Consider the following 23,748-nt stretch of genomic DNA (forward strand, 5'->3'; position numbering starts at 1 on the left):
GCCTTCATTGCTGTGCGTGGGCTTTCTCTAGTTGCTGCAAGTGGGGGCTACTCTTCATTGCGGTACACGGGCTTCTCATTGTGGTGGCTTCTCTTGTTGCGGAGCACGGGCTCTAGGCATGCAGACTTCAGTAGTTGTGGCTCACCAGCTCTAGAGCGCAGGCTCAGTAGTGGTGGTGCACGGGCTTAGTTGCTCCATGGCATGTGGGATCTTCCCGGACCAGAGCTTGAACCCGTGTCCCCTGCATTGGCAGGCAGATTCTTAACCACTGCGCCACCAGGGAAGCCCGAAGTTAGTATTTTTTAAAACTGTTTTCCTTGAAGCCCTGGGATGGGCAGCCCAAGCATGTGGGCTCTAGGAGAGAGGCCAAGCATGTGGCATTCTCATTCTGGGTTTTCTGTCCCACATCAAGTCACAGTATCACAGCTGTTATCTGTTTTACATATTGGGTTCTCATAAGATTTATTCTTCTTTTGAGAGGGAGGGGGATGGGAAAAGACATATGCTACTATATATATATACACACACATATGCTACCATATATATATATATGTGTGTGTTTAAAATCATGAATCTTTAATATCCCTTAATGGTTGAATGGTAAGAATATTTGAACAGTTGGCACCAGGGAGAGTTCCATTTTAGTTTCTTAGCCAGGGTATTCTGCAGTTTCCTTTTCTTCAATGTTACTTTCTTAATGCAAACAGAGAAACAAAAATGGAAGCAGGGAGGATTGCTAGTTCCATGTGTAACTTAATTGAATAAGTCATCTTCAGTCATCTCTTTGCCATCACAACAAGAGAAAGGGTGCCTAGTCATTAATAGTAGATTGAATCATATAGTCTTAAGTGTACAACATAGTTAGAAGAGGTTATCCATAAGCCCTTAACCAAAAGTAAAATTCACCAATATCCATCACCAATAAAAGAGAATTTCAGAGCAAAGATATTAGTATATGGAAATTATGCACACGTTGGGTAAAACCTTACTACATAGGCAGCATATACTAGTGGAATCAAATGAAATTGACACTTGACTACTTTTACTTACAAAAATATCCACTTCATATGGTTCAACTAAATATATCACAAGATCAGGAAGAAGACAAAGAAAGAAATTCTGCCATAACAATCGTCACAAAAAATAAATGGAAATTTCACAGGCTAATGAAAACATTATCTAAAATAAATCTATTGCACTAGAATGATGATCTGTGTGAAAGCCATTCCCATGTTACACATCAGTCTAATCACAGCCTACACAGAAGACATTCCCTATAATATGAAAGGATGTGTTGTTTCTCCCTATAGAGAAAGCAAACCAGATAACAAATGGCCAAATTACCTGGTAAAGAAAGATAAACATTAGAAGTAGAATCTCCAACAATAGTAACTTCAGTAACTTCAGGGGACCCAGTCTTAGCAGGGGTCACTGGGATGAGGGTTCTGTATTCATTTGTGTCTGGAGAATAAGGAGTGTAACCTTCCACTGAAGTAGTTGAGTCTTCAGAAAGATTTCCACCTCTTCTGCCACCTCTGCCACCATTCCTATCTGTGTGGAGGTGGAATCAATGGTAAACCCACATGTGTAAGACCACCACCAATCGTGTGCTTGTCTTCTGAACGTGAAATTGCTGCAAAAGCTTTCCACTTGTTATTTGTGAACGTGGAGCAAAAGACAGTGTGGTTTGTTACACTATTGAACAGAATCAATATTTTGCAATCAATACCGCCTGGACATCATTCAATGGAAGAGATTTTGGTGATCCTAATATCTAGAAGAGACATTTGTTGCATCATCTACCTGGCTTATTAAAATAAGGTTTATGCCACTAGAACTGTTACCTTGAAGCCAACTCAGGTACTCGATAATCTTGAGCTCTTACCCAATTGGACCCACCTTTGATGAAGTGGAAGAAACAAGCTATTGAGCTGACAGGTAAAATTATGCCCCCTGCGACTGGAAGAGCAAATGCAAAGTTTCAAAGACGTTGAGACTTTGATTATTCTTTCCTTTGCCAGAGGGCACTGCTTCTTGGTCACCAGCACCATGTATTTATGGTCCAGAGGATAAATGGCAAAATAATATTATTAATGCAAGGAAAATAGAGAGTGATATAATTCAGATCTTTCCACCAACTCAAACATAAGCGATCTGTTATTTTTAAACAAAGCCACTAACTCTGGAGTTTAAGAAAACCAAACTTTAAGATTAAAAAAATATAGTTTGCATTTAATATACAATGGCTTCTAAGAGATCTACAAAGCAGAAGAATCCGAGAACCATCACCAGCCACAGCTTCTGATCAGGGGCAAGAGCACAACAACAGCCAACTGATGCACCTCCACCAAAGACACTGCAAAAGCACCCATAGTTCATTGACTTTTTTTTCAATAGCTGAAGCCACCTGGGCTTTACAGTCCTTACTGCTAGATGTTGGAGTAGCAGTCATGGGACGGTCTTTGTCTTCTTCCAAGCCTCCATGTGATGTAGAGAAGCTCTGAGTATCACTCTGCTCTGTTTCAATAAGGGATGAATCCAGTATTAATTTGTAGTCACGAAACAAACCCTCTGTTATCTGCTGATAGGGAGGATCTAATATAGTGGTGTCAGATGGGTAGATGCATAGGAATACCAAGGTTTGTGCACACCATTCTCCTCTGACTGATAGAAATGCGCAACAGAATTCTGCCTTGCCCCTAGTTGGCTTTGTTTTTCAGTATAATAAACAAGGTAAAATGCTAAGGTGAAATCTGGGCCAAAACTTTGCCCACCCTGGATCATCCTGGCCCAATTATAGCATTGCTTCCTGTCACTCAGGAAAATCAGAGAACTCAGAGACAAAGAAAAAGGAATGTTTGAATCCCAGCGTTCCTATCAGCCATCAAGAGCACCTTAGCTGTGTGTCAAGAAGCGTGACTACAGGGAAAATAAACATGATCATAACAGGTAGTATACATGTAACCACAAAAGAGACAGAAGTTCATCTAGAATAACTTGCTCAGGTAACTCAGATCAAATTTATACAAGGAAACACTTAAGACTCTTCTAAAGAACATTAAATTAAGTTACCATTGTACTCAGTTATTAGGTTTTTTTTTGTTTTGTTTTGTTTTTTTGTGCGGTACGCGGGCCTCTCACTGTTGTGGCCTCTCCCGTTGCGAAGCACAGGCTCCGGACGCGCAGGCTCAGCGGCCATGGCTCACGGGCCCAGCTGCTCCGTGGCATGTGGGATCTTCCCGGACCAGGGCACGAACCCGTGTCCCCTGCATCGGCAGGCGGACTCTCAACCACTGCGCCACCAGGGAAGCCCCCAGTTATTAGGTTTTTGATCTCATCTGTGGATGAGAATTCTCATCACTGCCCTGAAATGCCAGGAAACGCTTGTCTGGGCAAACACAGGGTCCTCACTGATATATATCAATTTCAGGTTGAACCATTGCCCGTATCTGAAATGGCTTTGTTTTGAGTTAATTTCTTTTGCGTTCTTCTAAGAAAGGGACCGACCTCTGAGTTACAGGTGCAAGCACTCCATAAAGCACACCGCTAAGCCATGTCTACCACCAAGTAAATATTACAACCAGGAGAGAGACAGTCACCAAATCCCAAACCCAACATCAGAACAAAAGTCAACAGGGACATAAAGTAGGAATATGAGACCCTCCATTGTCAAGGAGCATTTTAAGGCTTATCTGCATCTCCTTTGATGCTTATTTACATTCTTGACAATTAACACGTCCTTGCTGATTTTTCCCTTTGCCTAAAGGGGCTCACATGAAAAGACTCCGCCCATTATGTGTAGCAAACAGTGAAATGAGGCCCTCTTAATTCTGGATTTCTTTCATATTCAGTCAAGAAATTATGAATGACTTTATGGCGATCTCTAGGATAGCCCTGTATCTGTGGTGGACATTAAGGCAACTAGAAGTTTAGCATTGTTTCTACCAGATGTTTAGTGATAGGAAGAGATATAGCAAATGTTCCTCTTTTGTTCCCGGGCCCTGCAACCTATGTCAATTGTCAACAACATGCCTTGCTCCTCCTCTGTGGGCTGATGTGATTTCCGTACTCTCTGTGATTATCTGGCCCCACAACATGTTTTTACAACCATTGAAAAAAGGCTACCCCTCTTCTGCCTTGATTAAAAGATGGGAATCTAAAGGAGCTGGTCAGTTAAAGCATAGAGACACCACTGTCCTAGCTGTGGTCTTGAATTTTCATAACTTCTCAGAAAAGGAAAATCAAGTGGAATGGAGTCCCACATCCTTTTTTTTATGTTTCAACATAAAGTCATTGAATCTGGAAAGCACCACAAATGAAGGTATAATCAGATTTAAAGAACCATCAAGAAAATATAGAAAATGAAGACAGCTTTTATGTTCTGAGCTGAGCTGAGCCATGTAGCACTGAATGTGCTGTCCCATCACCAAGCCCAAGCCCTGCATCGGGGCTAAGGAGAGCAAGAGCTGATGCAGCAATACAGATCAATAGAGACCGAGTGTCATTATCCTTACGAGTTGTCACTGAAAGAGGTCCTGTCCTGTCCAAGTCTTCCACCAAACCTGTGTTTGGATCTGTAGAAGGCTGAAGCGTTGTATTATGGCTGTTGTCCATATCTGAAGGAATTAAATCAGTGTTATTGCTTGATTTCCTAACTACTATCTGAGGGTTGTTTATGGTCTAGAGACAAATTATTCTTATATTCAAACCTGTATAAGAGGAAAGAAAGCACATACTGATTCATGTCTCCAGAATTGAAACGGATTATCATCTCTCCAAAAGAGCATCCCAGGAAATAACTGGTTTTCATTTAAAGGCTGAGTTGTATGAAAACTACAATTTTTGTTCTTTTTTTGCTGAATCTGGAAGAATGCTAAATGAGTACATGATGGGTCTCCCAAGCCTTGCAGACAGATGGAAATATAACCCACGTGTGACTTGTCCCATTCTACACAAGTGATCTGACACATGGAGAAAAGACAAAGTGCACTGGTTCAGGCACCATTTTGTCATATCCCCTTGACGTGGCACAAAAGCTTTTGTTACAGCCCTTTCCCTCATTTGCTCCCCTTTCGCTTCACAAAGTGAACGTACAAATAAAACATAAAATCATCATCCCATACTATCTAGTTGGAGGCTACAGGAACAGTTTAGGCCAAGGAATAAGAAGCAATGGATGTCAGTGAATCATTCTTCCTATAAATGCAAGCAGGAAATGTCTTTGGAATGTAACATGTACAATGTTGAGTGGTACAGAAATTTCACTGAAATATTTATAGAAGCTGTTTCTAATAACTATCACAAATCGATTTTGCTGAAGTAAGTCCTTAGTGAAATAGAGGCCACACAAACCATAAACACCATCACTTTTGCTGGCTCTTGGATTCAAAGTCCACCCACACTGCTGCCTCTGGGGAGATTTAATGTGCTCCAGATGACTCCGGAGGGAAACACTGGAATATTAGGCACCCACGTCTACATTGCAGCCTTTACATATAAAAAGAAAAGAGTATCGAGATCTTTGTAGGACAAAACGTGGCTGACTCTACTATTTAATAATAATAATAGTAGTAGTAGTAATAGTAATAGTAATTATTCAAAAAAGAAGAAAGGCTAACTAATCCAAATCAAAACCCCAAATGGATATTCTCCCAGAAGAAGTCCTGCCTGTTGATGGCCTCTAGACACTCTTGTTCATCTTTCCTTTAAGAGGTATCACACCACTCCATAGTTGAAGCCAATTGTAACGTTCTTGACATCATCAGTTTGACAGAAACTCTTTCCATTCATCAGTATGGAGACTTAATATTGATTCTGAAGCTCTTTTACTGGCTTGGTTTTCCACAATGGTTATCATCAGAGCCTCTAGCCACCATGTGCATAAAATGTGTAATGGGCTTGCAAGTGGCACTTCAGCCACACCACATAATGGCCCCAACCTCACCATTCACACTCATCTTCCTTTGTGACATACAGATCCATTCACTCTGCCAAACTCATTCCTTGGCTTTCCTTCCTTTAAGCCTGTCCTTACATGTGCTTCCTTCCTAGAAAAACTTTCTTCAACTACCTTTCTCTGACTAACCAGGGTTTTTTCCATTTTTCAAAAAACCAGATCCAATCTACATTTCTCTGACGTTCTCCAAGGGGTCCTCTGAATTTATTTTGTGTTTATTGCTAGCAATATTCATTTGACATCTATTACTTATTGTATTGTACTGTTAGATCTATTTTGAAGCTAACTGTTTTCTTTTCCTAACTAACTTTTAAGTTCCTTAAGAGCATGGACCATGAATTAAGTGTACATTGTTTGTCTCCATAAAGCATTGCACATAAAGTATTAATACAATTCTATTAGCAGATATTTAAGACGATTGTACTTTAAGGGATATATGATCACTAATATTTGGGTACCACATAGTTAGGGTGTTCTGCAGAAATGAAACCATAAAAACTGTTGGATTGATTTTGGAGATAACGTTGTTTAACTCAATACCAAGAGACATTATCATTTCATTCTGAGAACTCATTTCATTAGTTTTGGGTCACGTATACCCTTGGGAGTTTGGACCCAAATAATATATTTAATGCTACGACTGAAAATTCATATCCCCATATTGGTTCTTTTGGTTGATCTCCCTTTTTGGAATGTCACATTTCTGTGATCAAGACATCTTGTTAAATTAAAAAGAAATAAATAAAACTTGCATAATTCTATTCATGGATATAGTAAGGATTTTTCCCAAAGATAAAACATGGATTCTTCCACTTCGTAAACACTGAGAAAAGAGGGGCACCACCTGCTACCAACTCTTTCAGATTCTCTCAGGAACACTGTCATCTGGTTCTGATAAAGGAAAAATTCCTTTTAAATATAAAAATTTGTTAAATAAAATAACAATCTTCCATTCTTGCATAACTCCAGCTAGTATTTTCTTACTCTCTCTTGTTTAATTCTGTTTTTGAATTGCTTATAGGTAAATAAGAATGCTAATTAAGAAAACAAGGATTCCATCTTGTGTAAACGTTGTCCATTCATTAAATTCACGAACATTTATTGATGGACAAGAGTGGTCTAAATCCTAAGTCACTGGGTATAGTATTTATTTCTAAGTGTGCAAGAGTAATTAATACCATTTTCTGAGCCTTTTAGTTACTTCTTTGGAATGAGTACTCATCAGTTTTTGATCTCTAAGATTTCTCTACCAAAGACAAGTTTTATCTTTGGGTCTATAATGGAGACAGTCACTGAATCCATCACTTCACTCTTTTTAAAACCCTGCACTTAGAAGTAAATGGAAAAGAAATCTTGAAACTGCTCCTCTTCAGAGGAAATGACTTCCACTCCCATCATCTTAGGACTAATCCTTCTTTAACTTTCCCACCAAATTCTCCACTCTCATCTAGGACTTCAGATTCAGATGCATGTGCATATCACTCTTACCAAGAAAACTAATTTTTGAAGAAACTTAAAGTTCCTTAGGAAAGCAGACTGGTCTAAAGCCAAGGGCACATTTCTAGGAAAATAGCCATTTGAGGGCTTTCAAAAACATAATATATAAAAAAGCTCAGAGATTATTACCCATCCTTCTTTCTGTTTGATGACCTCGTCCCACTGGATGTGAGACTGGGTCGAAGAAATAAGTCCAGGAACGGTCCTCTTGGCTCTGCTGTGTCACTCTTTGATTTTGATGGCTGTCATGGGCTGAGGCTGCTGTGACAATGCAGTTCAAGCAATTGTCAAAGTGTTAGTTGACATTTGGCCAGGGATACACTGATTTTTTAAAGACTTTATTTTCTATGCAAGACAATGAAACCGTCTTCCGGATATAGAGGGCCAGGAAGTTGCAGAATGTTTTAGTAGGTATAGGTTCATTCATGCTCATTTTTCCTAGCAATCAGCATGTGAACTCGAGGACACAAAAGCATTAACGACTTCTCCAGTGGGTAGATGAGAAGTTATAGACATCAAGTGAAGATGGAGGAGAAATAGTTCTTTACCCACACCATGTTGCCACCATCCCTTAAAGGAGGAAGTGTAGAAGTCCAAACACATGATGTCATTCCTAGACCATGTCCCAGTGAAATGCACATTAGGCCAGTAGTGATTTAGAGAAGGAATCAGATAACATTGAGATAAACATGAAAGTAAATGCCATTGAGATAAACATGAAAGTAAATGCCATTCATCTCAAAAGCATGAGTGGAATCTATTAAAAACATCACCTTCTAACAATGAGATTTATGGCACAGTGGCATATAAGAATGCAGCACATGCTTTGGCTTCACTCTGAGCCACTGAAGACGTATAGGTAGAAAAGATGACAATAGTAGCCCCTTAGCAACAACTACACCACATATCCTGTCACTGAATCCACTGCTCTGCCAGCTATGCATTCAGAAGCTGCCACACACCAGAAGAACATCATGCATTACATTCTATATTGCAAATAAAAACTTAGGGATATTTCTCACTGATATTAAGTAACGATATGGAATTCACATTCTTTTACGAGAATGCATCTTACATGCATTTCAATATTTCTGTCACACAGACAAAAGAATCATGCACAGGAGCTGGTAGAGCCAAGTTATCTGGCATCAGTTAGAAATGTTGACAAGATTGGGTCTAATCTCCCCAGTCCCACAATTCAAATATAGAGAAGAGGTGTTTTTTATAAATCTAAGAAGAAAACATTGTACATTCAAGGAGAAATCTCCAAACAAACATGACAAAGGGCCAAATGACACCAGACAGGTGTTTTTCTCAAAATGTCTGGCTCCCTTTCTTTGACTACTGAGGTTCTGACCAAAAGCTTTCTAACAAGCCCAGGATTTCATAGAACTGTGTTGTAAAGCCTGGATCCATATCATAGAGCAGATTCCTTTACAAAAGAAAAGGGAGTATTTTATAAGATCGGAGTCCCTGCATCCTCTTACTAAGGGATGCCCAAAATTAGATCTGAAAGTGACATATGCAAGGGCATATTCTCTGTGTCTCCTTATGTGCTTGTATCCATTTCTGTTCTGGTGATTTGTTACGAGCACTTAAGGGTTGGCTCTGTGTTGACTGAATGGTAAGTGATTAAGGAACTGTAACATCTTGTGACATTTCCTTCAAACTCTTCTTGTTCACTGTCTTCAATGCCCAGTACTTAACCCCAGAGGAAGTTTTCACCCAAGTCTGCCTGTGAAACCATCCATTACCAGTTGTCCCTGCTGTTGAATGAGAGTCTTCTTTTGGCATTTGGGGATATTCCCCAGGCCATCCATTCTCAAACCACTGCTCTTTCTGGGTAGCTGTTTCTTCTGTTGTACTAGTAGGGGGTGCTCGGGCTGTGAGAAGAATGTCAATTGTGAGCTGTTATTGTTCAATTAATTTCCTTACCAACACATATCTTTCTACCTTAAGAGCATATACATGTGGGAGAGAAGGTAGAAAAGGAAAGCAGGGAGGAGAGACACCACTGATACTCTGAAAGGAATATTAGACATCAAATGGCCTGATACTTTAGCTTTTCAGATGGGAAAACTGGGGCTCAAAGAAGCTTTGATTTGCTCAAAATCATATAGCCAGGTTGGTACAAAGTTAGAATCAGACCACGGTCTATGAATTCCAGTATTATTCTTATTTTGCTAGAGTCTATGGCCTCATATATCCTGTCTGAGAGAACTGTTCATTGAAAAAACTTAACCTGTCTTCAGTGATCTTGGAGGGAGGAGTATATTATATAACAGTCCATGACAAGATCAGCCTAGTAGGAAGCCTTCTCAAAAGGTGGTCACATGACTCATAATTGCACACACTGGAAATACACCAGCAGTGCATTTGCCCAGCATGAAAGATGCTGGGAATGATTGAGATGTTACCCCACTGACATGTTACAAAGTTATGTCTATGGAGCATCTAAAATTGCCAAAATGACTTTTTAAGAAAATTAATTCAGTGGAGAAAAACTTTTCTAGCCAGTGTTTGGCATTATATAAATAGTAGAAGTGTGTGACAGGCTTAAAATTTCCAAGGCTCAGTGTTGTAATTGTCCAGTTTTAAAAAGGGCATAATGAATGAGATGAAATTGTATCGGGGTGCCTTTGGTAAAAATCATAAAGCCACTGACATTTTCATCTGTAGCGACTAATACTAAAGTTTTAGTTCATCAAGTAAATGAGAGTGTTATAATACTGTATATCAACTATACCTCAATTAAAAAAAAGAAAAAGAAAATGAGAGTGTATAAACTTGCCAAGCTGAAGTATATTTTGCAACTTGTAAAACTGGTTTATTTCATTATTTTAGAAATTAATATGTATGATCTGATCATTGCGAAGACATTTAAAAAATAAAACTTACTGTCCTTGTTTCACCCTTGCATTGGCCAAAACATTCCTGGGGTTAACTTGTTATCCAGAGGGAGGGGAAAAAAACCCCAAAATCTTAAGTTTTCCCTCCCCCTGACTAAATCACTACCTCATGACAAATAATAAAGTTAGAGAAAACACTGTGTGTAATTACAAAAAAAGAAAAATTAACCCAAAACATAGACTGCATATTTAAAGTTTAAAAAAAAGAAAGGAAAAAAAATGCGCATACACACACACACACATGCCCACACATGCGCACGCACACACTATTCTATACTACTTCTACCTCTCCCTTTATAAAACACAATGATCCTTTAAATATCCAGTAACCCCTTGTTGTCTTCAATATATGGGTTAGCAGAGTAATGGATTTCCATTGCAAATGACTCTCTTCTGGAAGTTGTAAATGTTCTTTTGACAACGCCCAGAATCACCAACCAGAATCACTTAAGTTTTGCAAGTCCTGATAAAAGAATTGCTGCAGCAGCTGCTGCTTTCCCTCTGTTAGGTTCTGTTATGTCCTGTTTTTCAACTGCCCTCCAGTAATCATGGCCCTCCCCCCCATCTTTTGACAATAGGATCATTAATTCCAAGCCTCTTAGTTTTCCACTTCTTAAGTACAAACCGTCTTAAATAATTTCTAAAATACACTGCTAGGATCCAAAGGGACTGGTACAGAATTCCATTCTGAAGACACTTCTGTTTCTTATGTCCTTCCTCTATCAGAAGACTCTTTTGTTAACTCAGCCTATAATCCACATGTGTATATCGAATCTGTTGGGGCCAATAATGAGATATAGGCCTGTTGGGTGTATTCAGTACAATGCCCAGGAGGTAGTAACCTATTCAGTCCTAGCTGATGTCTGAAACTTTTTTTTTGTTGTCTGAAGACCTCCTCAAACCATGGATTCCCAAACTTCTTTGGCTTCTAAGTGATTGTTTCTTACATTTTTGCTTTAGGAGTATTCAAGGCTATGAGAATCATGGTTGAACCATAATTTCTAAAGTGCTACAAGCTGTTATCCTAAATTAAAGCTTCTTTTATTCCAAACATCATAGGCATCGCTCTGAGAGATAGATAAAAAAAAGAAGAGTATACACTTCTTACTTCTTTTTTTTGTCCTATCCTCATAGGCCAGGAGTGAGACCTGAAATTGTTTTAGGAAACCTGAGATGTTTGCACATAAGTAAAAATAACAGCGTCAAAGCCTTCCCCAAGTTACCCTGGGCTTAAAAACAAAAAAAAGAACAGTCAAGGAATTCATATATAGACCATCTGAGCAATTGACTTTCTTCCAAAGAGTACAAGGGATGCCTTTCTACAATGCAGTGAGGAACAGAATGTGAAAAAGAAACTGAATTCATCAAAGATCTTTATAGAAAACAAGAATTCCAAAGATCCTTGCACTTGTCATGCTTTCTTTCCAGATCCCACTACTAAGCATCAAAAGAACACACTCTTCTTCAAACATTTCCATAAACACACACAAATTACCCAAATGGAACCTCTGGGAAACTTTAACACAAAAACTGTATCTCAGATATTTTTAAACATTTTAACTTTTTAAACATTTTGGCCTTTTGGGCCACCTGACAAGTTAGTATTTTATTCCAATTTCTAAGAAATTGTGTGCAGATTTGGCAGCTTTTCATGCTCTGGGGATAAAAGAAATTACTGTGTGGAAATAGAAGATGTAGCCAATATCTGCAAAAAAAGTCTTCCCCATTCTCTGGAGTGACTTCACTAACTCAACTAAACCAGAACTGATGCCTGCCATCCTTCTTACTTGTGCTTGTAGGATGCTGGGTCTCCTCTTCATCATGGTATCCATGGTGACTGAGAGAAGAGTGTGTTTCCTGGGTCCATTTTCCTCCATAAGCACTGGTGCTACTTCTGTCCACATCTGTCGTGATGACGGTTATGTACACTGTGACTTTTATCAACCAACTTTTGATTGTTCTGTTTTTTCATTAAAGTACATGCCATCTAATGGTTCGATGCCTAACTAGTACCTCTGAGCCTCTCCTCTTAATACTTTTCAGTGAACTCACTAATATCTCCCAAGAGAAAACCAACGGGCATGGAAATTACTTAATGATTACCTGTTATTGTACTACAACCACTTTATCAAGAGCAGCACCACAAACCATTTTAACGTATTCATTTTTATAATGAAGCAACATAAAATATCTTGTGCCCAGATGATATAATTGACAAATGACTCCTAAGCTGAACTGAGTATCCTCGTGAAAGTTCACTAAGAATTTGTGATGAGATCTTAACTGAATTTCCCACTGTGTCCCGATGATTGATCTTTGCAGCATCAAAGACTTTGAGGGAAAAAAAGTCTTTAATTAAGTATGTGTAACCCATTACCAGTCATCCTTGTGGTTGTCTGAAGTGATACTTCTGGATTCGAATGGCCTGGGCTCAGTTGCATCCAATCCTGGTTCTGTTGTGGGTGGTTAAAAACCCGTGGTGTGGTTGAAACTGTGATAATGATGATTGAAGTAATAAGGAGAATGTTATTTCTTGAGCCTTCACCACTTGTTTTGCATATCTCTCCCTTCTTCAGTCTATAGAGTAATTCATCTATACCAGGCTGTATAGATGGTTGAGTGGAAATGAAGGGAAAGCAGAGGGTGCCTTCAGCTTGATTCAGCCATACTGTTAAGCATCTCAGTGTCCTTTGCATTCTGTCAGAGAACACATAGGGGTCAGAACATGAGATCTTCTGGAGAAAGCAGCCAAAGAAGCTGCAGCAGGAGGAAGAACAGCTTTGAAAACACCAGCCCTACACCAAGGAGAACCAAAGATGTCAGCACTTTGCCTGTCCATGCAGTCTGTAATGACCCTCTGCAATTGAAAGCCCAAGGAATCTGTAACACTGCCAAGTGTGCTACATGTAGATCCTCAGGCTGAAGAGTAGATAACTAAAAAGTTATACCATGATGACCAGTTTACATTATTAGTAGCTTTAGTGGGGAAGGAAACACCCTGAGCAGCCAGAGCTTTCCTATAGATGATTCTAACAAAGAATATCTACCTAGAACAGCCATGTGATTTAGCTATACATTTCTGAATATTTATATTTATCAAACACCTATGGTATTCTCATCAAACACAAAGCATTTCATGAGCAAGCCATTCATAGCCAATGAAAGAAAACCAAGACGCATACATTCAGTAGAAAACACCATAGGTAACCAACCACCATCACAGCAGCTCCCCAAAGATAAAAAGGGGCATACATCCACCAGTGCCCTGACACTGTCACCCAAAATGATAGGGCTGGAAGAGGAGATGCACCTGACAGAAGAACCATGACAAAATCAGAATCAATGTCTTTTGTGAAAGGTTATTTGCAAATACATCCTAATTCTTTCAAACTTTATTTTGATACCCAAATAATACAAAAGTCTTTTCAGAACTATAATACTATGAGCTCTATTTCACAAGTTAATAAAATCAGGTTTAGAATCATTAACTACATTCTCAGTAAGCATGAAAAACTGGCAGTTATCATAACCCTACAGAAGAGAGAGGGCATCCTGCTGAATTACGTGCACAGGTGCCAAGAAGAAAAGTGAGCTGAAGTCGGAAAATATGCCACAGAGATGAAAAAATATCAAGGGAAGTTTTCTCCTGGAGCTTGATGATACGATTTATTTTCAGGTTGATCTGTTTGGCTTGCCACTCAAGAGGGTTTAGTTTCTCAAGTGTCAAGACCACATCTTTCCTGATGCCCAACTTAGAAGATGTAGCCACATCCTGAACCCAGCAGACAGTATAATAGTAAAGCTCCAGTGTCTTGGGGTATTTGGTTTTCTTTTTGAAGTAACTAAAGAGAGTTTCTTTGTTAGGTCTCTAAGCTCTGCAGGGGTGTCCAACTAAGGAATACACTACTTGAAAGCTTAGATATAAAGCATATAGTTCATCTCGAGTATTTGTTGTATCGATGTCATATACTCAGATGACTCAGGCCTAAGCTATGCTTTTGGACCCCTCCCTCCTGGGGTGCTGTCTTTTTGGGGATGAAACCCTCAGGTTCTAATTGGATGGACAGGACTTCTGTGACCTGAGAGAGTTCATGTAGCACCACAAAGGCACATCTTCTCTAAAAAAAAGGCAGAGCTGTGATAGAGTCAGGTTCAGGATTCTCATCTCGGTTCAGCAATATCTCAGATCATGACAGGTATGTACAGGAAACTCAGTCATTTGGCAGAATATTAGACCAACCTTTGAATTTTTTTAAAGGACCTTTCAGCTCAATTTCCATCTCTGTTCTCAAAAAGTTTTATAATTGTCACGAATTTGGATACTATTATGCAATGGTTTCACTATTTGTTTTTAATAATTGGCACTGTTTTGTTATATAGCTCAGCTTTAACACATAAATAAACAAAACAGGAAGTACCTGAGGTATTAGAAATTTTATAAAAGATATTTTTTCCATTTCTCTTCCAAATATATTTTGGCTTCCATTAAAAAAAATCAGTTTTTTCCTTCATAATCTCATCAAGGTATAATTAACCTGTGATCATAGGCTTATGCTCATTTTTCATATTAACTATTTCCTAAGATCGATAATCTTGGGCATCACTCAGATTAATCGATAAACCTGGCATAGATGGTTCTACAGGAATTGATTATTCTTACTGGTGTTGGAGATAAAATCTTCATCATCATCAATGCCTGATCCAGAATAACTGGGGTGTCTGTCACTTTCATCTTCATTTTCTTCAGTTGGCTCCCAGCCTGCTGAGATGATATTTGAATCCGTACCTGTTGTGGTGACTTGCATTAGTGGCTGAGCTGGATGCCAAGCAACCCATTTGACAAAGGAAGAAAATCAGGCACAGAATGTATAAAAGAATTCCCAAGATCATAAGAAGAAAGTGAGAGATTTGACTTCTATACCTCAAATTCCTATATTCTGGTCTCTGAAGCTAATGTATAGATCTAAAAACAACTGGCTATGATCTTTACAACTGAACACTCTTTTTAAGGAAGTTAAAAGAATAAATATGGACATAACCCCACCAAACAAGTAAAAGAAAAAAAAGGCCAATAAACACAGCCCCATGCTTTCAGATGCATTTATTATTAACTTATTAACCATATGCCATGAAAGCTAGGGTGTCAAGAATAGAATGAAAAGGTTTCACACGTGCCTATTTGTTTTATCAAGCCACCTTCAGTAAAACCTTGGAATCTAAACACGTCAGTCATTTCTAAAAATCCCTTAGTTGTATTCACTATTTGCTATTCACCCAGCTATTAGGTTTGATCTTCTCTAGCATTCGATTACTGTAGCTCTGAACGCAAATGAAAGCTATACTGCAGTTCCCATCAATACTTTAGCATGTAGCCAGAAAAAAAAACAAAATTAGTCAATTAACAGAGAAATTTTGCGGGGCATTTATTAGTCAACCAAAAGGGTTGACTAGAGTGGATTGTAGCCAATATTTGCAAAAATTCTCACTTTTTCCCTTTTGGATGCAATCCTAAGAAAGGAGATGGAAAGCTCCCACCTCTTCGCAGTGGTTACTGTAGATGTCTCTTTACTAGAAAGAGGTTTCCTATATTTTGAATGAGATTCATGCTATCTTTCAGAATGACCATTTATCTTTGCATCCTATGAGTATCTATCCCGAAAACAGTTCCATTGATGGAGATTTTTGTTAGCTCTACCTATGCTATTTTATTTTCTCATGAAAAGTCAAGAACTTTTTATCACTTCAGTCATTTAACAACATCTTTCAGAGTCAAAGTTTTGTTCTGTCATTGAGAAAGACCTAGCCCCCCTTCTCCAGCCCCCAGATTAGCCTCCTCCTGGGCTACATTAATTCTATAGAATATAAAGAAGAAATCTGCTTATTAGTACTAGAAAGTCAAACATATAGATCTCAGAGTCATGAAAAACATTTGTGAAACCAGCATGAACTTTAGACTTTGACAATATCCCCGAGGTCAATGAAAATTACTGAAGACTGCCAAGAAAACATATGAAATGAGATAATAATAACTCGTTACCAGCCATTATTGTTGTGGTGTGAAGATGAATCTTGGATGTTGATGGCTGAAACCACCAAGGAAACCAATCCTGCCAAGAAAACCAATCCTGGGCTTCTTGCCTCTTGGTTGCTGTTTTGGAAGTTGTACCACTAGGGCTCATCAAAGCTGTTGTAACCATAATTGAATTGATTGTTGAAAGGTTAATTATCAGTGCTTAAGAAATAGCATTGTATGTGCTTTCACTCTTTTACCACTCAAGAGTCATCTATACATGATACAGATGGCAGAAAGAAAGAGAAAAAGCACGGAAGTTCCATTTCTTTCCAAGGTCCAAACCAGGGTTCATAGAATGTCAGAGATGGAAGGACCTTAAACAGCATCTGGTTCATGCTCCTCATCTTGAAGATGAAAAAGCTGTGCTGGACAGACCTTGACTTGTCTGAAGTTAGGATGATTAAACAAGAGAGAAGTCTCGAGGAGAGCATGAGAGCTGTCTTTGAATTTTGAAAGGCTATAACATAAACAAGGGATTAAGTTTTTGTTTGTGTTCCTAAAAGGTCAAACTAGGACCTGTGGTGAGAATTTCAGGGAGATTAATATTCTTCCAGATGTTAGATTTAAAAAGGTAATAATCTGAACTCTCCAACAATGACAGTATTATACAGAAAGTATTATAACCCCCACCATCAGAAAGAGCACTTAGCAGGAAAACTGTGTCAGAGATTAAATGATTAGAAATGTTGATGGAACGAGACCATTTAATATCCTCTCCACATCTGAGTCTTTGATTCTAAAGGATGATGAGTCCTAGCCCATCATCTTCTACACATTCTATCTTGGTCAACCAATATCATCCTCCAAGAATTTAGGGTATGACATTTCTGCCAGCAGTCCCACACACATAGCCCCAGCAATATCTTATACGTGGAAGAAGGACACATGAGGTGGAAGCCTGAAAGAGATGCCATTCCACTTTAGTTGGCGTCCCAATTCCCTAGCAGCCTTGCCCATGGTCACTTTTATATCAGCACTAGATTTTGCAAAGCAGAACAGAACATTTTGAGACCCAGTTTTTGAAAATAGGATAATCAATCAGGAAAGACAGACGAAGATGAAGTGACCCAATGATCTCACTAACAAGACCAGAAGCAAGAGTCTTGATTTGAAAACTTCCAAAGACTGCCATTTCTGCAACCATGATGTGCATCAGAAGAACAGTAGAGAATAGCAGACAAAAAACTGAAAAAAGTTCAAGCAGAAAGGCTGAAACCATCATTAAATTGCCAAGTACAAAAGTAAAGTGAATTAGATTTCTTCTTTCCAGTTATCAAGAAAGCCCAGAAGTGTCCCAAGATGAAGTACTTCAAGACCTTTTCCTTCACAGTGTTTGTACTATGAAGATGAACATTGTCAACATTTTAAAAATACCATTTTTTAAATTCTGCAGTCAGTCTCTCTCTCTCTCTCTCTCTCTCTCTCTCTCTCTCCCTCCAGCATTATCTTAATCAGTATGATATGCAATCATAGCATAACATCAGTACTATTTTCCTCACAGGAGTATTTGTCAAAATAAAAAATACAGTTTATTCAATGTATTATAAGCTGAGCAAATGTAAAGGACCATTTTTATAACTCTTTTTCTGCATAAACAATGCTTAATTATTTTGAAATATGGCCATATCCTCCATCAACAAAAGTTAATAAGTGAAGATATGCTTATAATATCCCATCGTTATAGACTTTGAATCTTTTTTCCACAAAAGCTCTCAAACTCTCAAAAACACTTTATAGTGATTTAGAATTAACAGTCAAACATCCAGGGAGCTTTTTAGAGGCCTAGATTTTGATATAAAGCAACAGGTCACTTCCCACACTTTATAGTTGAGGTATCAGATGTCCAAACAATTGTTCAGGGCCTATACTTTCCATCTGTAAATCAGTATTCTCTTCTATTATTACTGGCTGGATAATTAGATCAGTGGAAAGTAGGAGTATGCATTTTCTAATAGACTTCTTTTAAGAGGACATGTTCTGAATTAATCTCTTAATTGAAGCTCTGAAGGAAAAATAATTCTGATTCTATGTGCATGTTGCCAAAGGAAAACAAGTAGGACACTGGGCAGAATCCAGTCATGTCCCCAGATCCATGGGCCTCTCTGTTAAATGAAATGGTACCAGATCCTGTTCTAAGGATGTGGTGACAGCACATCAGTAGGAAACTTCAGCATGATAATGGTGTCCTTTCCCTTAACATTGAAAGGCTTGGCATTTAGGACAACAGATAAGCAAAAGACATAACAGTTTACCTGCCATTGCTGTTGTGGTCTGATCCTGAGTCTTAGGCTGTGAATTACCAAATGAGGGCCATATCCAATTATTTTGCTCCTGAGCTGCTGCATGGCTGTTTGAGTGCACAGTTGAAGTAACTGGATCAATTATGAAAATATCATTTTGTGGGGTCTTTCTAGAAAACCTTTACTCTCAGTCCTGTCTATATTAAATGTATGTATATATTGTAGAGTGAAGATTAGAGAAGAGCGAGGCCTGATTTTATCTTTCCGGTCTCCTAAAGTCTCTTAGAATCTTAGGACAACATCAGAAATGCAAATTCTGTATGGATAACCACAGAGTGCTACCCATTCTTCAAACTGAGACCCCTGAATATAGGCTCAGAACAAAACCAAGTAGCAACGGAATAACCCGTGATGGAAAAGAGATTTTATAGCTACCTGATTGGGTGACCCAGCCATGAACTGGATCATTCATTTATTTTCGGAATATCTTTAGAGGTGCTTGCTTGTATCTTTTGGATCTGTCTATCATTTTATCCAGGAAGCTTGTGATGACAACTAGCATTTCAAAGTTCTACCCACACTCATTAATCTCAAGTCAAGCTTTATACTTGAGCAGGAACTTTGCAAAGGGTGTATATTCAAAGTGTTGAAATCAGATAAAGCTTTGTCAAGTATCCATCTAACACTTTCTGTCACTTTTAATTCTAATTCAGAATGTGTTTCCAGAAAAGAAACACAACTGCCCAAGTTACAGAAATTCTGGACTCTATTCAAATTAGAGAAAGGATAATCGGTGCTATTTTGCAATTTGAAATCTCCCACTTGACTCTCAAGCTAGACTTGAGTCAAGAATGTTTCTCTGTAGAAGAAGAATGGCAAAGATCATCAGGATAAACATCTAAACCAGTTGAGATTTTTAAAAACCATTTTGAGTCATATGCGCCCTTGAAAATCTGATATAAGTCATAGCTTCTCTCCTAGAAAAACAGATCCTACACATACGTATTCTCAAAGTTTTGCATATTTTTTTTGGTGGCTCTTAAATAGCTTATGGCCTATCATTGAACCTACTGGATGTCCATGAACTCCAGGTTAAAAGCTTTGACTCTATACACACCCAATGTCAACTACCTACACAATATGCTCTATGCTACAAAGTACGCATTTGCACAGAATAGACTAGAGAGATTGGAACCAATTTCACCACTGATGCCCCCAGATAAACCTGGGCATCCCCTTGGAAAATCTGCAGACACCACTTTCTTACCCAAGTAACTTTATTAAAGATGCAGAACTCTGGCCACCCTCACCCTATAGTACATCAGATAGAGACCAACAGGAAGCAAACATACAAAAGCAAGACAGAAATAGGCATTATTTCTGTCTTCCTAAAAAGAGGTGTATGAGGGCTTCCCTGGTGGCGCAGTGGTTGAGAATCTGCCTGCCAATGCAGGGGACACGGGTTCGAGCCCTGGTCTGGGAAGATCCCACATGCTGCGGAGCGACTGGGCCCGTGAGCCACAATTACTGAGCCTGCGCGTCTGGAGCCTGTGCTCCGCAACAAGAGAGGCGCGATAGTGAAAGGCCCGCGCACCGCGATGAAGAGTGGCCCCCACTTGCCACAACTGGAGAAAGCCCTTGCACAGAAACGAAGACCCAACGCAGCCATAAATAAATAAATAAAAATTAAAAAAAAAAAGAAAGAAAAAGAGGTGTATGAGATTTGGGGAAAATGAAAAAAGCTACTGCCAAGACAGCAGAGTTTTCAATTTTCCCCACCCAAGTAGATCATGCCAGACCAAAAAATAATAATAATGATAAAAAAATTTTAAATATATACTTATATATATTCACATACACATATATATTTTTCTTTTACACCCAGAAGACAAGGAAATAGAGCGTTCCAAGGCAGGAGTCTGCTTCCTGAATTAGTTTAAGTTTTTGGATTCCAAAGAATTCCTGATCACCAATAGTAAAAAGGCTTATGACATGCCTCCAGGAAAGCACTTCCAAAAACAACATTTATAATAGAAAGCCTGCTGGAAGTCAAAACCTACCCAGATGGTCGTTCTCACTGGCTCTCCCTATTGCCACCCACTAAGGACCCTTAAGGATGGAATCAGCCACACAAGCCAAAGATACTCTTCTCTGTGCTCAGCCAGCCCTCCTCTTGACCTTTGTCCTCCTGTACGCATTAGAGGGGATTTGCAATCACTCCCTCCTGGTAAGTCCCAACTCTGAGTCCAACACTCATGAGGTTTTGGGATTCTCCTCACTGGGCTTAGAAACTATGGTCTATTCATGAACCAGCACTAACTTGTTTGAGTACACCATACGCTATGGTCAAGTTTCTACCTGATTCTTTTCTTTGACACCTTTCTTCCCATGAGCTGATTTATTTGGCACTGCTGTATTGGGTTCTAAAGCACTTCCATGACTCTCAGGTTGGCTCTGAACTCACTCTGCTGGACATACAAGTCTCTCTCTTCCTAAACTACTGAAACTTAACTAAGTGCTCTGGAAAGAGGAAAGCACAATTCTTTTCTCAACCCAAATCCTGAACTATTCGTAGTTAAGTAAACATACTTAACTAAATCATTTCCTTGATTTCTGAACAGTATATAGGCTCCATGAAGGTAGGTCCAACTCTGAGTCCCTAGTAACTAGAGCAATGTCTTGCACAGAGAAGACCTCAAATACCAGTTGAATGAATGACTAGGTTACTAATCCTTACTTCTCCTCAATATTACTTTCTAATGGTGTTTACCAATAGGTCCCAGGCATTAGAAGAGCTTGGTACGTAGTAGGTCTTCAAAATATGTTTGCTGACTAAGGCAGGAGAGGCACGGTCCTTTAAAAGATGTGCTATGAATGTTTATAAAATGTCCTCATTGTCTTTTTTAAAGGACATGTGTAATACTATTTCTCTACAGTCTGTCAGCAGCTTGACTGTTAATTTCATCTGGTTCCCACAAGATATATTTTGTCACTATTTTCTTCTTTGGTGGGAAATGGTACTTTAGGATAGACCCGATCTGCTTCCTGCTGAGACCACTAGTTGTTGCGTTTGCCAACATCTGACAAAATTGCATGTCCTGATGATAAACCCCTTCAGTGTGGCTACTTTACGAAGGCAGGGAACTCAAGCAGCAAGTAACTAGCAGCCCACCTGCCTGGTTTGCAGAAGCTTCTCTCAAGAAGGGTTGTCCGTGGAATTACAGACAATACAGTGACACAATCTTCGGAGAGCCAATAATCTGGGAAATCATGGGAAGTTTGAAAATATGTGCTTTTTGAAATGTTTCAAAGAATCTGAGGAGAATGATCAGAACCCAACCCTATTTGTATCACCCTTCTCAGCAAGATGCTAACAGAAATTTAAGACACTGTTGAGAAAGTAACCTTACATTAAAACCTAAGTGTTCATCGACAGATGAATAGATAAAGAAGACGTGGCACATATATACAATGGAATATTACCCAGCCATAAAAAGAAACAAAATTGAGTTATTTGTAGAGAGGTGGATGGACCTAGAGACTGTCATACAGAGTGAAGTAAGTCAGAAAGAGAAAAACAAATACCATATGCTAACACATATATATAGAATCTAAAAAAAAAAAATTGGTTCTGAAGAACCTAGGGGCAGGACAGGAATAAAGACGCAGACGTAGAGAGTGGACTTGAGGACACGGAGAGGGGGAAGGGTAAGCTGGGACGAAGTGAGAGAGTGGCATTGACATATATGCACTACCAAATGTAAAATAGATGGCTAGTGGGAAGCAGCCACATAGCACAGGGAGGTCAGCTCAGTGCTTTGTGACCACCTAGAGGGGTGGGATAGGGAGGGTGGGAGGGAGACGCAAGAGGGAGGGGATATGGGAATATATGTATATGTATAGCTGATTCACTTTGTTATAAAGCAGAAACTAACACACCATTGTAAAGCAATTATACTCCAATAAAGATGTTAAAAAAAAAAAATCCTAGTGCTCTGGTGATTTCCCTGGCTTCTGGGTGATGAGGAATAGAAAAGGGCCCTGTCTGGAGCATTTGCAAACCAGTAAATTTCTGCCACACTCTTTGAAGACCCGAGTTCCACCCCTCAAGAGCCATAGCCAGGAAAAGAGAAAATCCACACCATACTAGGAAAGTTGCTGAAGAGGCAGATGCCCTATTTGAGTGTGAATAATCCTCCACAGAAGGAATGCAGCCCATCTGGAAACCTGTTTTAAAACAAACCATAGGGGAAAAGTAAAGAAGGAAACAGAGAAGGAGACAAGGGGAAAATGTAAACACTTTCCAATGAAAGTGAAGCACCGGGGCCAAAAACCCAAAGGAATCTAACGCAGTGTTTACATATTTGCACTCTAGCTGTCCCAAAGTAATGTTACCCACATAACCAAGCAAGAATTAAGAACCTTCCCCTACCAGCTGGGATAGCAAACTTTTAAGCAGATTACTTTGATCAGATAACTCCTTCAGCTATGCTTCCTTAGACCAAAACCAAAGGAATTGCTTAGCAAATCATGGGTGGTGAATATGACTAATTATGACTCAATTAATAATACGAATATAAATCAGGTTAAAACCTAAAAATATAAAATTAAACTGAGAAAAGTAGCAGATGAAAAACGCTATGACCACAACTTTGTGAAAACAATCTTATCCACAGATGGATAAGAACGAGAAGGAAACATGCAAAAATGAAAATAGCTTCTGCATCAGGCTTGAATTGTCACCGTATCTCTGGGACAAGAGAACAAGGGAAGTTCTTCTGAAAAACTTCCAATATGGTACTTCTCGTAGATGAAAAAAAAAAAAAAAAGGTAGACAGTAGCAGTCAATGCATACGGTGCACTGACAACCACAGCAACCTGCCTCCCCAGATGATGTCACCACCTTCTAGAGACGGAGGCAATCAACAGGTGAGTGGGAAAGAGAGGCATGGACATATATACACTACCAAACGTAAGGTAGATAGATAGTGGGAAGCAGCCGCAGAGCACAGGGAGATCAGCTCGGTGCTTTGTGACCGCCTGGAGGGGTGGGATGGGGAGGGTGGGAGGGAG

General features: G+C 39.2%; 1 protein-coding gene across 9 annotated transcripts in view; it reads right to left on the reverse strand.

Moving 5' to 3' along the window:
- The window catches only part of CD44 (CD44 molecule (IN blood group)), a gene marked incomplete at its 5' end in the record, with an annotated part of 94,832 nt that overhangs the window by 15,431 nt on the left and 55,653 nt on the right, over nt 1–23,748 (reverse strand). Inside the window, 10 exons of one of the 9 annotated variants that reach the window (XM_079707425.1) lie at nt 1,345–1,551; nt 2,428–2,517; nt 4,515–4,616; nt 7,583–7,714; nt 9,208–9,336; nt 12,150–12,266; nt 12,740–12,853; nt 15,023–15,148; nt 16,400–16,546; nt 18,688–18,807. The exons of 1 other annotated variant lie outside the window; for it this stretch is intronic. In XM_079707425.1, the coding sequence (XP_079563551.1) occupies nt 1,345–1,551; nt 2,428–2,517; nt 4,515–4,616; nt 7,583–7,714; nt 9,208–9,336; nt 12,150–12,266; nt 12,740–12,853; nt 15,023–15,148; nt 16,400–16,546; nt 18,688–18,807 (1,284 nt within the window). The remainder of the gene's footprint in view (nt 1–1,344; nt 1,552–2,427; nt 2,518–4,514; nt 4,617–7,582; nt 7,715–9,207; nt 9,337–12,149; nt 12,267–12,739; nt 12,854–15,022; nt 15,149–16,399; nt 16,547–18,687; nt 18,808–23,748) is intronic. 7 more of the 9 variants (XM_079707424.1, XM_079707417.1, XM_079707419.1 and 4 more) reach the window with 7 other exon arrangements.

Source organism: Hyperoodon ampullatus, assembly GCF_949752795.1.
Source record: "Hyperoodon ampullatus genome assembly, chromosome: 7".
Classification (NCBI taxonomy): Eukaryota; Metazoa; Chordata; class Mammalia; order Artiodactyla; family Ziphiidae; genus Hyperoodon; species Hyperoodon ampullatus.